This window comes from Alosa sapidissima, chromosome 3 (genome assembly GCF_018492685.1).
Source record: "Alosa sapidissima isolate fAloSap1 chromosome 3, fAloSap1.pri, whole genome shotgun sequence".
Taxonomy (NCBI): Eukaryota; Metazoa; Chordata; class Actinopteri; order Clupeiformes; family Clupeidae; genus Alosa; species Alosa sapidissima.
The window spans coordinates 2,523,434-2,537,662 of record NC_055959.1 but is presented as its reverse complement, the minus strand read 5'-3'; the positions used below and the strand labels follow the sequence as shown (position 1 = coordinate 2,537,662).

Here is a 14,229-nt window from a genome sequence, read left to right as displayed (position 1 = left end):
ATACAGTAAAGATCCACATTTCAGTTCAGTCATTCAGAACTGCAACTTAACTGTGCAAAACATTTCGTAGATCCACATAAATTATTCTGGCCAGCAGCCCATGGCTTCTGAAACGAAATGGCCTCTCCCGCCCGACTAATCTGTGATTGGCTGTGTGACGTCAAGATGGTCTATTTTTAGAAAGTTGGTCAGAATTTAAAGCACGCGGACACCCTACGTTTTTAGAATATAAAAAATAAGTCGGGTTTATGGCAAGTCACAACATTGAGGTCACTTCTGTTCTGTGTGTATAAGCGTATTATTAGAACGTTTGATTACTGTTTTCCAATGGGCAGGAAAATATAAAAAATGGCTACACAGCATGGGAATTGTTGAATCATTAGGGGGCGTCTTGCTCGAGTACATTGACCGTTTCATAATAACACGGCAAAATCCAAAGTCTTTTTGATGGCAAGAAGACTAGCAATTGCACTGCAGTTAAACTATACCATTTTCCATAATGTGTCTGGCAATACCGTTATACTTTTACGTGGTAGAATCCAAAATGGTCATTAACTGGCTAAACTGTTCATTTATTATAAAACAATACATTACTAGGTTCGGCATAAGGGAGGGGGAAAAAACATAGGCTCTTATGTTCCTGTGTTGCATGGTTGCGTGCTGTAACTGCTCACGTTGCTTAGCAACAGGAAGCGAGCTGATCCACTCACTCCAAAATGACTGGTGCTCCTTTTTTATGAATGAAACCAGAAAAAATGTGCTAGGCTACTCTCTATTCCCTTGTATCAGGCACCACACCATTTTGCATGAACAGAGAGCATGACATACGGCAATGAGCATAACCAAAAGGAGTGGGAATCAGACACCATAACCATAAAAAACTTCATCCTGTCTAGCATATGGCATTTAGTGGATATGCAATAGCATGGAATCGAATTATTTATTAACATTTGAAATGACAGGTATGATGAAAGCATAAAAACATACATTTTTTTAAACAAGTAGAGAAAGAAAAAATCATGCAAAAACAGCTTAAAGCAACACCAAAGAGTTTTTGTACCTTAAAATAATGTTTCCAAAATCGTTTCAGTGGTTAATCAACTCGTAACAGGGTGAACGGCACTTCTGCAAAATTCGCTTCGCTTCTATATATGTAAGTTTGCCAGATCGGGTAGCGGTTCTGTAGTTCGATGGAATGAGACATAAGAAACTACAAGTTTGACTTGCATCTGATGTCGCAATACATCGTACTTTCATAAAATCATGCAACATATTCTACCTTGTCTGACATCGTTATTTGCAAAGCCAGTGCTTGATAATTAGCATGCGTGCGACTAGAGGAAAAGTTCTTTTAAAGCTCAGAGGAGTTGTGTTGTGTTTTAGTTCTACTCATAGGCACTATATTCCCCATGAATAGAGGAGTGTAGGGGCTGCAGGCATGAGCAGGGGAAGAGCTTCCCTTTAATATGTTCGTGTGGGTGCACAGATAGCTCTACATGTGATCACGTCTTTCACATAGTATTGGAAAAGAAAAGATAGGATTCCAATTGCAGCAATCTCCTGACTCTTTGTCAACTCACCCCACACTGGGATGAGAATTGGATAATTGAAGGTTAGGTATATTTGCTTTAGAACATGACATGAGAGACTAGCTCTTTTGGCAACTCTGGGATTATGAATCCTTGGCCTCGACTTTGCAGATCATGTACTTGATGTGAGCATCCCTGACAAGTCAGACAAAATCTAAACTCCAAGATGAACACTCTGTCTACTGGTAGTCCAATGATGTTGAGAGGGAATGTTGTCCTCTCTCCTGGCACTGATAGCAATCGTCATCTTAATTCCATGATCCACCATCACTTCTCACCCACTGTTCCTTTGATGACCATCTGCTATGTCTGCATTCCACAGCAATGTATAGAAGGGATTCTATAATCTTTGCCTTCCATCAAGACTAAGAGCAGAGACTTTCTGATGAGGAGACACAGCACTCAAAAAATCCTCCATAGAAATGCATGGGCTTAGTTTGTAACGCCAATATGGCAGTTGTCTACGCATATTACACCCCTTCCGCGGCAAAACGTTGACATGTGAATACATTGAGCCAATCATGTGCTATGTTGTGAATACATTGAGCCAATAATGTGGTGTGTTGTGAAGACATCGCGCCAATCATGTGTTGTGATCTCGCCGCTGGAGCAAGATTGCAGTAGATTGGTGTCGTGAAGCCTTGCGCACGCGCATTTCTGCCGAGATGAATGCCCGATGAGTGCCCGTGCCCAAAAAGCGTTGCCGAGTGGAGGGACTTGCCTAAAAGGACTTTGCTAAGAGTCAGTCAAGGCTTTTTATTATTTCCTCACTGGTGGAATGATTAACAGTATGCTCAACATTCTAGCTATAGTTTTAATCTATATATAATATCTAAATCTCTTTACCTTGTATCTAACTAATTATCAGAGTTAGTTTGCATGTTTATGGTTATTGTTGTTATTCTGTTAAATTCTACTCTGTCTATTATTACTAAAATCAGCTATCACTTTAAGTCAATAAAAGCCTCTACTAAGAACTTAACATAAACATAATGCTCAGAAGTGATTCTGTTTTGGTGATGGAGTATTAAAGTGTACAATCAAGAATGTCTGATGTTAGTGACCTCTTGCATCCCCCTCTCACAACCAATCAACCAGATATAACAAAACATGGTTTATTTGAAGACATAGAAAAACAGAGTATTAGATATACAGTATAATACACTTGACCACCCATACAAACCCAGTCACCTGCATCCTCCACTAAGGAAGAGTTGTTGGTAAATACAGACGGCCAATGAGGAAGAGTTGTTGGTAAATACGGACGGCCAATGAGGAAGAATGGTAAAGGCACACATTCACATTTAGCCCAACAGGCCACCTGCCCATTTCCTTAGTAAAGAGTAAAGACTTTAAGGTATAAATAAATATTTAAATTATAGATATGATTATCCCAAGATCGTAGCAGCTATGCTTGCTTCAATGTTCCCTAGTGCTTTTGCAATGAGGCTCTCGATACGATACATTCTTCAGCCAGAGGCGCACAACGTCTATCTGCTGTAAGTGCATACCAGCGGATAAAACAAACATACTGAAGAGGTTTGGGGGCTGTTAAGGCTTAGCTGGCTCAGTGTGTCTTTCAGGCAGCCACTCCTTTCTCACTTCTCAGGCTTGACTTCCTGGACTGAGTGAGGCCGTGGATGTGCTCCTGTGTCAGGTCTACATGCAGAGTCTGTCTTACATGCAGTCCATGGAGTTGTCTGGCATCATTCCAAGACCAAGGGGTGGCGCTTTGCCCCCAGCACAAGAGGGCATCGTGGTATTGGGGGCCGGATCCACATTCTCCAGATCCTCCATCTTCTCTGCACTCCCCTCCCAGTTGATGTGGAAGCGAGTTACACGTGGGTTGGAAGCCAGAATGTTCCTCTGGAGCTGAAAGAAAAAGCACAAAAAGTTGTTGTTAATGTTCTGTTTGCTATGGTGTGATGTCAAACATACAAACAAACTTAAGAAAATAAATGGAAAATAGCTATTTCCTGCTCCCAAATACAGGGTTTTTGCAGATAAACAAGATCATTGTTTGACTCAAAGGACTTTTATCATTCATAGTGCGACAAGTATAAAAAATATGGAGGAAAATGAGAATTACTTGCAAAGTACCCATCCATGATTTCATTCAGATTTACAGAACTGTGTGCATGAAATAGTGCGTGTATGCGTTTCATGCATGCCCAACATTTTTGTCAGCCATCTTGAGCAGGTCACATAGTTTATAGTCCATGTGTGTGCGAGCACAGAACTTGCAACCAACTGAAATGTGTAGCATAAGTAAAATGTCAGTGTCTTCCCAGCTTTTGAGGTTTAACCAATCAATTAATACCAATCAATGGTACATTTTAAACTTTTTAAGACCTCACAAAAACCCTGAAATAGGGTTTCTGGGTTCACTTGCCTTTATCTGGTCTATGTAACCTGTTATTATAGAGAGGTTTCGATCTATGGCATTTCCCCCACATTAGGCCTACATTTCTGTGTTCAAAGCTAGCACACACCAAGTCGAGGATTGGACATCTGAAAATGTCGGGCCTCTGAGAATCTACGGTTCAAATCAGTGTGATGTGTGCTGCATCATTGGCAACAACAAACCTCTGCTAGCTTGTATGCAGCTGATTCAGCATGTTGAATAGGCGTTGGAGCTGTTGGTAAAATGATTGCTCCGACTGGCTGTTTAATTTACCTATCTGTTGTCAAGAAGCACAGTGTAAGGAGATACAGTCCTGGCAGTGTTTTGCATCTGGACTACTGGATCTATTTATGTGGTTTCTACAGCAAGAGTAGGGTGAAAATGGTAAACAAGTGCAATAAGTGCTGCTCTGTTTACATTTTGTACATCTAGAATGTACACCACTCAGAATGTACTTGGTAGCTGACCATGGACAGTAGTTTTTGCAGGGGTGTTCCAGTGCAACTTTTCTGGCCTAGTACAGGCAACACAAGGACACTTAACAGTCAGTCAGTGTCGCAGCTGATGCTTTGCCATGCAATAGCCATGATACTGCTGACAATGACATGAGCAGTTTTTAAAACCATACCTGTACCTATAACCTGGACACTGCTCAGTGTTGCGTTCAGGTGTTGTCAGTTATTGATACAGCTGATAACTTGATGTATGAGGATGGATATGGACAACTTATCAAGAAGATATAATATTAAAGTCTATAACATCCTTATAAGATCTAAAAGATAAAGTGTATGGCTGTCATAAATAGCTGTAAAACCTCAAAGGACAAACAGCATTAATATACAGTACAGTCATTTTATCCAAGAACACAAATGCATAGTACAGGTAAGGGAGGTTTTTCCGTTGGCACTTGCAGCCAAGCCAAGGTGTAACACGCCAATCTCTTTCCATTACAACTTTGACTGTGCCACACCGTGCTGAGCTGGTCCACTCATTTTGGACTTAATCCTGAGCTGGGCCAAAACCATACCAAGTCTGCCTCCAAACATGCTAAGTGACTTGGAAACTACCATCAATTTTGTAGCTCAGTCATTATCCAGTTCATCAGTCAGTTTTCCACTGATTTTCCACCGTTTCAAGGTGGCTTCGAAATGAGTCTACTTAGAATGAATCGTACAATATACCGACCAAAGATTTCAGAGTACCTGCGTAGCATTCAAGAACCTTTTTTTTGAGTGGGAGATGAATAAATGGACATTGAATAAGCAACGTTAGGCTAACCACAACCACTCAGTAGCAGTAAAGCTAATTACCAGATATACATCAATTCCTCGTAGACATATAATATATAATATAAATATTATTTGCATTAATGTATTTTTGCAAGTACACTTTAAACTGCAAAATCCCCTGATATTCCATGACTTTGCCCCACAAATGATACAATTTCATGACTTTCCATGTCTGGAATAGACTCTATCAAATTTCCACGATATTCCAGAAATTCCATGACCCGTGGGAAGCCTGGAGTCACTGTCAGAAGTATTGACAATTTGACTGCATGTTAATCAGATAAGAGATTGGTTCCCAATAGAATTCACAATTGAATTGAATCATAATTGAAGAAATCCGGGATATGTAAAGATCAGAACTACCTCAGCAACCATAAGATTCAGTCATGCTCCGGTCAGATGTCGTATTAGGGTAACACAAAGTCATAGTCTGTGGACCCCCTAAAATAGCCTCGGCCATCCCCTGGTCACCCTCATGCCACTTCCACTGCTTGATATCACTTCAATTTGGGAAGGTCGTTTTAAACATTTGAAGCAAGAAGTCAAGGGTTGCCTAAAAATGTAAGGCAGAACTGTGGTGTTATATTATGAGTTCACAGAGTGTTGTGTGAATTGATGCCAATACTACCTGTGAGTAGTCTGGCTTGATAGGTGGATTTTCCCGCAGCTCAGGATCAGTGTACTCATTGTTCACATAGTAGCCAATGCGGATGAACTCCTGTCCACGGTATGTACAGGTGATCAGGACAACAGTAACGCCTACTGCATCACTCTCTGGTATGAAAGAAGGGTTTGCAGCCTCCGCCTGGTAAAAAAAAAAAAAAGGATAAAAAAAAACTTTAGCCCGCCAGGTAAACTGGCTGAACTCGTACAATTGGGTATAAGGGAGCCATCAGGTAGCGCAAGCTGAAGGAAAGCAAAACATGATGGGGACGTCAAAGTCAAAGTCTGCTTTATTGTCAATTTCTTCACATGTCAAGACATACAAAGAGATCGAAATTGCGTTTCCTACTATCCCACGGTGGAGACAAGACATATTTTACCAATTAGGTCCACAGACAGACATAACATTCAAGTAAACAATATAAAAAGTACAAATAAGAAGGCACATACAATGAAGAAATAAGAGCAGCAAAATTTGGTAGAAATTGTGCAATTGTGTATACAGTAGACAGTCAATATAATCAATACTCACCTGAAACACAAACATGTGTCTCCCAGCTGGTACAGGACCAACCAGCACGGAGTCAAGAGTCTGATCATATTCCTCACTCTCTGCTGAGCCAACATATATTATCTTCCATTCCAGGTCTTCAATACCGAAAACGCATTTGAAATAGACACCATAACACGGATTAACCTTTGCAGCATGATGTGTTAACGTTCCATGACTAACAATTGTCCATCAAGGTGTAATTTCTCTTGTCACAATACATATATGTTTTTATTTTGACTAATAATCTAATCAAATTCCAAAACAATTCAAATCAACGTTGACGGGAACTTCAGTGGCATTCTGGCTAATACTAGCCAAGATAATGTTCCTCTCCCGCCACGAACATCATCTTGGAGGGAAAGAGGGAATTTCTAACGTCATGGCTGGCAAGCACAATAAAGTCGCATTGGCCTGTATCAAATATACTCTGCATGTTTTTTTTTTATCAGGTAACGATATGTTTTGCTCACCTTCGGGTAGATCTTCCATGCACTCAAATGTAATTTCAAACTGAAAAGGGTTTCCGAAAAGACTTGGATTGTCCAAAACAGCAACATTGAGAACCTGGACCTTCGCCATTAGTCTGGCGAGTAGCTAGTTAAAATTGCGTTTAACGTTTAACTGAACAAACCTAAAGGATGGCTGTCAATGCAGTTAGTTAATTAAACAAAACGTTTCTCCAGGAGTTAGCAAGGCCACTAGTTAGTTTCGTTAGCTAGCTAATAATAGCTAGTTAGCAAGGTGACAGACAGACCTGGCCGGTTAAACAGCTGGTTGGTTAGCAGACAAACCAATACATCTACGAGCTTTCTGAATGAGATCGTCTAACGTTAGATAACAATACACTTTGGTTTAACAGTACTACAACAGAAACTATGACCCTTCTACGGTCTTTCTTTCTCCCGGAGCTGTACAGTCCTCCCGCCGACTACGAACATAAGCAAGCGCACATAAAAAAAGAGCTAATTAATCTAATTTCTGATTGGCTGTGGATTTGCCATGACCCCGTAATACGGCCATTTGGATTGGCTAAAAATTGGCAAGCGTTATCCAATTGGAGCATTTCACAACGAGGTATCAGATTGGGTCGTTCCTTAAAAACAATTCTCCACTTTTTATGTAAGATTGTTCTCTTAATACCTGACTGAGAAGTGGGAGTGTAGATTTAAAAAAATATTTTACAATTATATATGGATCTATATTATATTAATTATATAATGATATATTATATTATATCTGATACTAGTAATGTTGTGGGCCATTAGGCCTCCTACACAAAAAATGCTCCATCTATCATTTCCAAAGAGCTTAATTTCCAAAATCCGCCCAAGATGATGTTATCATAGCTTTTCATTTTAAGCAGTTTTCAGTGTCAGTGATAACATTGCTGACATGTGTTCTGCTGACAATAATATGAGTCAATGGGTGGGAAAGAATATTCAGACAACACCCTCAAGATCCATTTCAGTCTGTCACTCATGAGCTATTTGTATGCCAAACCTTATTGCTACCTTTTTTTCTTGATAATTATTCTGTGGTTGTTAAATAAACAGGGAGATTATGTGAAAGTATACGGTGTACTATTTCCAGTATAATGACTGCCATGGCACGCACCATTTGGTTAAGAAGTGTGACACTAGGCTATCCCAAGAAACGAGTATTTTGCATTCATATATACTGACCACTGTTTTAGCCTGAATTTGAGATAGCAAATGCAATTTGGACCAGAAAGGGATTAACAGAGCACACTGCGATTAGTCGTGCTCCTGGAATTTTAAGAATTCTTGCTTTCCTAATTGTCCAGAATATCATGCTAAACCACTGGGGGGCGCAACATGCCATTGTAATACATGATATTTAGTAATTGGAGGGCAAAACGCACTATGGTATGACGCTTAAAACAATAGCATTTACTTGCTGTCCTTTGTGGAACTAGAAAAAGTTTAGTGTGAGCCAAAAGCATTTTGAAATGTTCGTCTCAAGTCTCCACGGTGATGGATGAGAGTAGCGCTCCAGTGCGCACAGCGAGCAGGTGGATTGCAGTCGGCTCAAAGTGCACACAAAGACACGTCTGTATCGGCCTTGCAACAGGTTGAACATTGGGCTCAGGTACTGTAACGTGAGCCTGCGTCATGTGATCACCACAGGGACGACCAGAGGAGGAGGAAAAAACTGTTTTACATAGGTCGGTCTCGGCATTTCTTTTTTTTGGGGGGGAAAGAAAGAAATTTTGCTTCAACCAGATCTGTGTAGGCTATAAAGGCTACTCAACAGAGGTTAGTAAATGTCCTATATATGTACTAATGCAAGTTAATTATATGCCAGAACTCCTTCGATTGAATTTAAATTATCGGTCGCAAGGCGGAAGCGGCATTTTTTCTTCATATCATTCAGAAGGATAACCATCACCATTGGATAGAGCTAATTCTACGTGAACAGGTATTGATATAATTCATTCCTTTAATTTGATTCTTCAGCATTTGTCCATGGGCATTTCTTATCCGGATGGTAGCCAACTGGTCAGTCAGCGCAGGTCAGTTTCAGTTGACTTTAACCCTACTGGTCACTTGTTTGGTCCACTCCATAAATAGCCTAGTTCATTTTATGCTTGCTTTTATAAACAGCATGTGAATCAGCATCATAAGTTATTCGTTACGCCGTTGCGCCGTTATCCTCTATTTACCTCTGGTTTGTTGCTAGGCTATTATTAGCAGGTGCAGGGTGCCATGCTGGACAAAGATTAACTTGTTTCTTTTTGGACATTTGGTTTTGAAAATTGTTGAGATATAGTTTATGAGAGAGAGATGGGTGTTATAAGAGAGATGTATTTTCCTCAGTTTTAGTACATTCTCAACTCTATAAACATATTTCTCATTTCTCACAGGGTGGCAACGGCTGAGATTATTGAAAAAATGGCATGAACCTGATTCTTGGACACAGAAAGCCGACCCACAGAGTTGAGGGGTGGCAGAAAAACTGAAAATGACACTTGGGCCAGACACAATACCACATTTTGGGCTGGTGGCAGGTGGTGTTCTCCTGCTCTTCCTGAAGAATAGCTCTGCTAGAGGTAAGTCATGCCTGGCCCCTCCACCATTTCATTGCTGGAATTTAATCTTAACCACCCAAGAAGGCACTCACTCCCACAGGCTTGGCAGTTGAGGAGCATAGGGCTGGGAGGGCGTGTACTGTGCAGTAAAGTTTTTTCAGTCTTCAACTTCACTATCCACTATTTCCTGTTCTGTTTTTTTAGTTCCAGTCACTGACAGGCATCAACATGTCAACAAGTTGTAGGAACATTCAAGGATGTGGGAAGGCAATGTGGTCCTGAAAACAGGAATAAGGCACTTTACACTCTACATTCCGTAGATAAATATTATATTATTCACCCAATATGTGGGTCCCTACTGCACTTTGGTCAGTGTCAGTCCTGTTATCTTTCATTTAAAATATGCATCTCATGTACTGGAATTAAGGAACTAAGCAAACAACAATAACAGCAATAAAAACTTTGCTGTCTTGACCAAGATGCCACTTCCGTCCTTGAGCTCTTTGACCATTTACCTTAGGTGAATGATTAACTACTAATCTGTCTCCAAACAACCCTCCAACCACCATATGGTTTTGCCACAAAGTCACTGAGAGTTCAGATCTCCTCAAGCTTCCCCTACACCTAGGCCCATGTCCAGAAGTGGTTTCCAAAAGTCACACACAGGTTCTGTTGTTGCTTCTGCTTTCTTTCTCGCATGTCCCATTTGATGTGGTCACTGAGCACAGTGCAATCGCAGACTGATCACATGGCCAGAGGCATGGAGAGAAAAGCTACTAAGTTGAGAAGTGGCTTGGTCACTGTAGAAACCTGAAGGGCATGGGCTAGATTAGGTCTGCGAGTCTAATCACATTTTGTCAGATTCAGTGAATTGTTCCTCGCTGTACTTAAGTTGTCCGTTGTTTGATGTGTGTAATAATAAAAAAAAACAGTATTCATACACACTCCTGGTTCTGTAAATGGGTAACAAAGCAGCTCAGACCAAGCCAGACACAATTCCACCCATTTCCATTTCAAAGGATTTAACCTTTATCCAAAATCACTGACTAAGTATAAGTATATATACTCTTGATCCCATGAGGGAAATTTGGTCTCTGCATTTATCCCAATCCGTGAATTAGTGAAACACACTCAGCACACAGTGAACACACAGTGAGGTGAAGCACACACTAATCCCGACGCAGTGAGCTGCCTGCAACAACAGCGGCGCTCGGAGAGCAGTGAGGGGTTAGGTGCCTTGCTCAAGGGCACTTCAGCTGTGCATACTGGTCAGGGTTCGAACCGTCAAGTCCGGTTACAAGTCCGAAGCGCTAACCAGTAGGCCACGGCTGGCCCAACGACTGACTGTACAGTCATTTAGAAATTCTCCAAATGTCTCCAAATGTACATTTCTCTCAAAAAATAAGAAAATTCGAATAGGTGTAGATTTCTTTTCTGGGTATATTGAAGGAAAGTGCAGTCATTTTGTGTGACACACCCTTTGAAAGAGTTGCAGTTCCTATCTAGTTTTTTTTTTTAATTATTACTGTGACTCAGAATGGCAAGGTAAGAAGCCCTCCTCTTGTAGGACTATTTTGATTTCTGTGATGTAGGCTGTGTTAATATGTTTGTATGGGGATGTTGAATTACGTTAGGTTCTTCTAAGTAGTTGCAAAGATTTAAGTATGAGTCTTTGCATATGGATTTGTTGTACTGTATTAGGTTATGTGCAATAAACACTAAGGGCTAAATTTTAGCAATCTGAAACGCTTGGTCAGAGATGCAAGGTTTAAGGCGTGTCCACTCCACATTCGCTAATTTAACAGTGTGATTTTGTAATCAGACGCCAGGCACATTGTTCAAAAGGGTTGTTCTTATGTTTCTTAATCAGTCATGGGTGTGTTTTGGGCGTAACATCCTTTAAACCAATGAGAGTGACATCTGTCATTTCCTTTAAGAGCAAGCAGCGAAACGTCAGACAGCGTGTCGGTATTTTGACAGAGCGCATCTTAAGGAATCTACTTGCACACGAGAGATTCCACTAAACCTTGCTTTAAAAATCTGTGTGTGACTAGAGTATAGCCTACATGCATCTGCATTCGCTTATTATTTGAACTCATAGGCAAAGGGAAACTAACTTCACCGTGGTATCATAGGCAACAGCAAAACACAGTTATTTACTTTCACTATTGAGGGGTTACAATCGAAAACAAGCAACACTTACCCTAATAATGTTCGAATGACTGAATAAAAATCCTAAGGATATTTGTCCTGCAGACGTGTCATTTGGGACTTGTTACTAAGGGCTGTTTACGTCTCGCTTTATATGCGCATTTCGTTTTAGACCAGGTTTTTCTTGGTTAGTGGCGTAATGATTTTAAGAGGGTGTAAGATACTAATTTTTGTATCATGTGCCTGACCACACTTATTTTTTTTAATTGACACGCCCGTGGGCACAATGTTCAATTGAAGTGGAGTGCATGGCGAAAAAGTCATCACTGAATTGGGTGTAAGATACGAGCAAGGCTTGGCGCCACGTTACACCGGGTGTACGATAGGGCCCAATGTGAGTGAAGTGAAGTGTTCCAGTACTCATAGCCACCAGTCCATCCCTCCTCTCTGAATTGTATTCATGTGTAAAGTTATTATCTGGCAGTGTCTGCGTCTCTGTTTCATGATTGGTTAAGACACAAATTTGTTTTTCATATAGCTAGTTTGTATCTGATTGCTGGAGTAAGTAGCTGATTTCGGGAGGAAATGTTCTATATTCAGCATGTTTCATGTTCAGCATGTTTGACCAACTCACTAATTTTCCACAGCTGGAAATGCTACAGTCATCAGTGGTCTATCCAGAAATGCAAATACCACAAGCCCCCAGGTGAGTACAGAGCCTATGTTCTTTGTTGATGTTTTTGTTGTGACTGACACTAAAAATCTCATCTCTTAATCTCTATTCGGTGCAGTTTTTCCCATTCATGCCCTACTGTAGTAGTCTTCTCACATTGATCTCCTGTGTTTTGTTTTACAGGATGTTGTAGTCATCGTGGTTCCCATAGTGGTGCTGGGTCTGCTAGCCATCATCGCTGCAGTCTTGGCATATCTCTTCATTGTGGTGAGGAAAAAGAGGCAGACGGAGGGCACGTATCGGCCGAGTGCCGAGGAGCAAAGCGGGGCACACAACGCAGCCGTGCCCGATGCCCTCAAACTACCCAAAGAGGAACGGCTGATCTAATGCACTAGCAGGACTCTCAGCACTGCTACCATCCGAGTGATGTCACAGTTTGCTTCCAAAAGGGAGTTGTGCCTTCATCCAAATAGGTTCTGTAGCGGCTGCTGGACTACAGTGGAGTGTCAGTAAAGACACAGAGACAGCTGTGCATGGATTGAGAAATATTCATGTGATGTCATCAGACTGCTCGCTATTAAAGAGGAGATATGATAGAAGCGTACGCTGTCATCGTCCACCTCACATGCTTTCCAAGAGGCTACCTACAGATGTGATGTCATTCCTAGCCTTATGATACAAGGAAGGTGGAAATCTTCAACACTGACCAGAAGGATCATTTTATAGAAGGATAACACTTAACAAAATGTACCCTGTGGGTAAGCTTAAGCTTGAAGGACCGCAAGAGGAGATTCTTGTGGTACTAAAGAACAGATGTTCTTCATGTAAAGTCCTGTTTTGGGATTCCTGTGGCACTAGCCTAACTGTTTTAAGTAGCTATAGTAACTGCTGCTAGTGAGCTAGTGCTTGTTTGATACACACAAACTGCACATAAACATTTCATGCTGGTTATTTGGGATGTGTTGAAACCCAAATTACAGTTTTTACTAAACAACTTTACTTAAATATTTCAAATGTTTAATTATTTTTGACTTTTTTAGAGATATGATTGGCGTTTAATGTATGTGATGTGACACTAATGGTCTTCATAGTAATGGGAATCTCATTGGCAAGTTTCATGTATCATAATTTGAATGTAGTAGTAAGTAGAAATGTGGTGTTTACACTTTAATCGTTTTTAATTTCAATCAGACATTTCTTGATAACTATCAATAAATGCACAAACCTTGTGCAGTTTACTAAAACTACAACTTAGGAATTACTCCGACACTTTATCTTATTCAGCTGTAATTACAATGTGATCTCCATCTAATTTGTGAATGTTATATTAAATGTAATTTTTATCAAATCAGAACTGGCATTCCTATTTGTGTTTGTCACAGTACTTTATAGAACAATTTTATTTTTTTAAGCCTTTGGACCTTTGTGTTAACCTAAGCTTAAAATGGTTTGTTTGCTAAATATCCTATTAAATCTGGATATATTTGCCCAGTTAGATTTATACTGTTGATGACCAATAGTAAGATATTTTTGTCGTTTTTATATATTGCCATCTGTTTATAAGTGCAGAAGTTTTAGTTACCAAGTAGTAGTAGTTCATGTGAGTGGTGAGTGGATGCTAAGTGCCATTAGATTGTGATGCGCAGATGCAGCTACACTTATAATACCTTTGTAAGCATCTCAACAACGTAATCTTTTTCTGTGTGTTAAATTAAAACATCCACTTAAAGTCAGGCAAAATTAATTATAGGCTATGGCAACCCATAATAAGGTAATGTGATGAATCCATATGATGGATGTCGTACATCTCCATCTAGTGGTGGTCTTAAGAAATTTTCATCTCTGGTCTTGTAAACCA

The 14,229-nt window shown here is 40.3% G+C and overlaps 2 protein-coding genes across 3 annotated transcripts; one reads left to right on the top strand and one right to left on the bottom strand.

Annotated features, from left to right (window-relative positions):
* Positions 1 to 2,690: 2,690 nt before the first annotated feature.
* Positions 2,691 to 7,443, bottom strand: asf1ba (anti-silencing function 1Ba histone chaperone). The gene is made up of 4 exons (XM_042087542.1): positions 6,969 to 7,443; positions 6,478 to 6,593; positions 5,911 to 6,087; positions 2,691 to 3,461 (listed from the first exon to the last, which is right to left on the bottom strand). Exons 1-4 carry the CDS (start codon positions 7,075 to 7,077, stop codon positions 3,267 to 3,269), a joined length of 597 nt encoding a protein of 198 aa, XP_041943476.1. The 5' UTR covers positions 7,078 to 7,443; the 3' UTR covers positions 2,691 to 3,266.
* A 962-nt stretch (positions 7,444 to 8,405) lies between these two features.
* crb3a (crumbs homolog 3a) lies at positions 8,406 to 13,725 on the top strand. 2 transcript variants are annotated; one of them, XM_042087545.1, is made up of 5 exons: positions 8,406 to 8,774; positions 8,976 to 9,031; positions 9,383 to 9,568; positions 12,346 to 12,404; positions 12,555 to 13,725. In XM_042087545.1, the coding sequence occupies exons 3-5, from the start codon at positions 9,481 to 9,483 to the stop codon at positions 12,756 to 12,758; spliced, it is 351 nt and encodes a 116-aa protein (XP_041943479.1). In that variant the 5' UTR covers positions 8,406 to 8,774; positions 8,976 to 9,031; positions 9,383 to 9,480; the 3' UTR covers positions 12,759 to 13,725. The 2 variants fall into 2 exon arrangements, with proteins under 2 accessions (XP_041943479.1, XP_041943478.1); XM_042087544.1 differs by lacking the exon at positions 8,976 to 9,031 and adding an exon at positions 8,860 to 8,937 and having other exon boundaries at positions 8,409 to 8,774.
* The last annotated feature ends 504 nt before the right edge of the window (positions 13,726 to 14,229 follow it).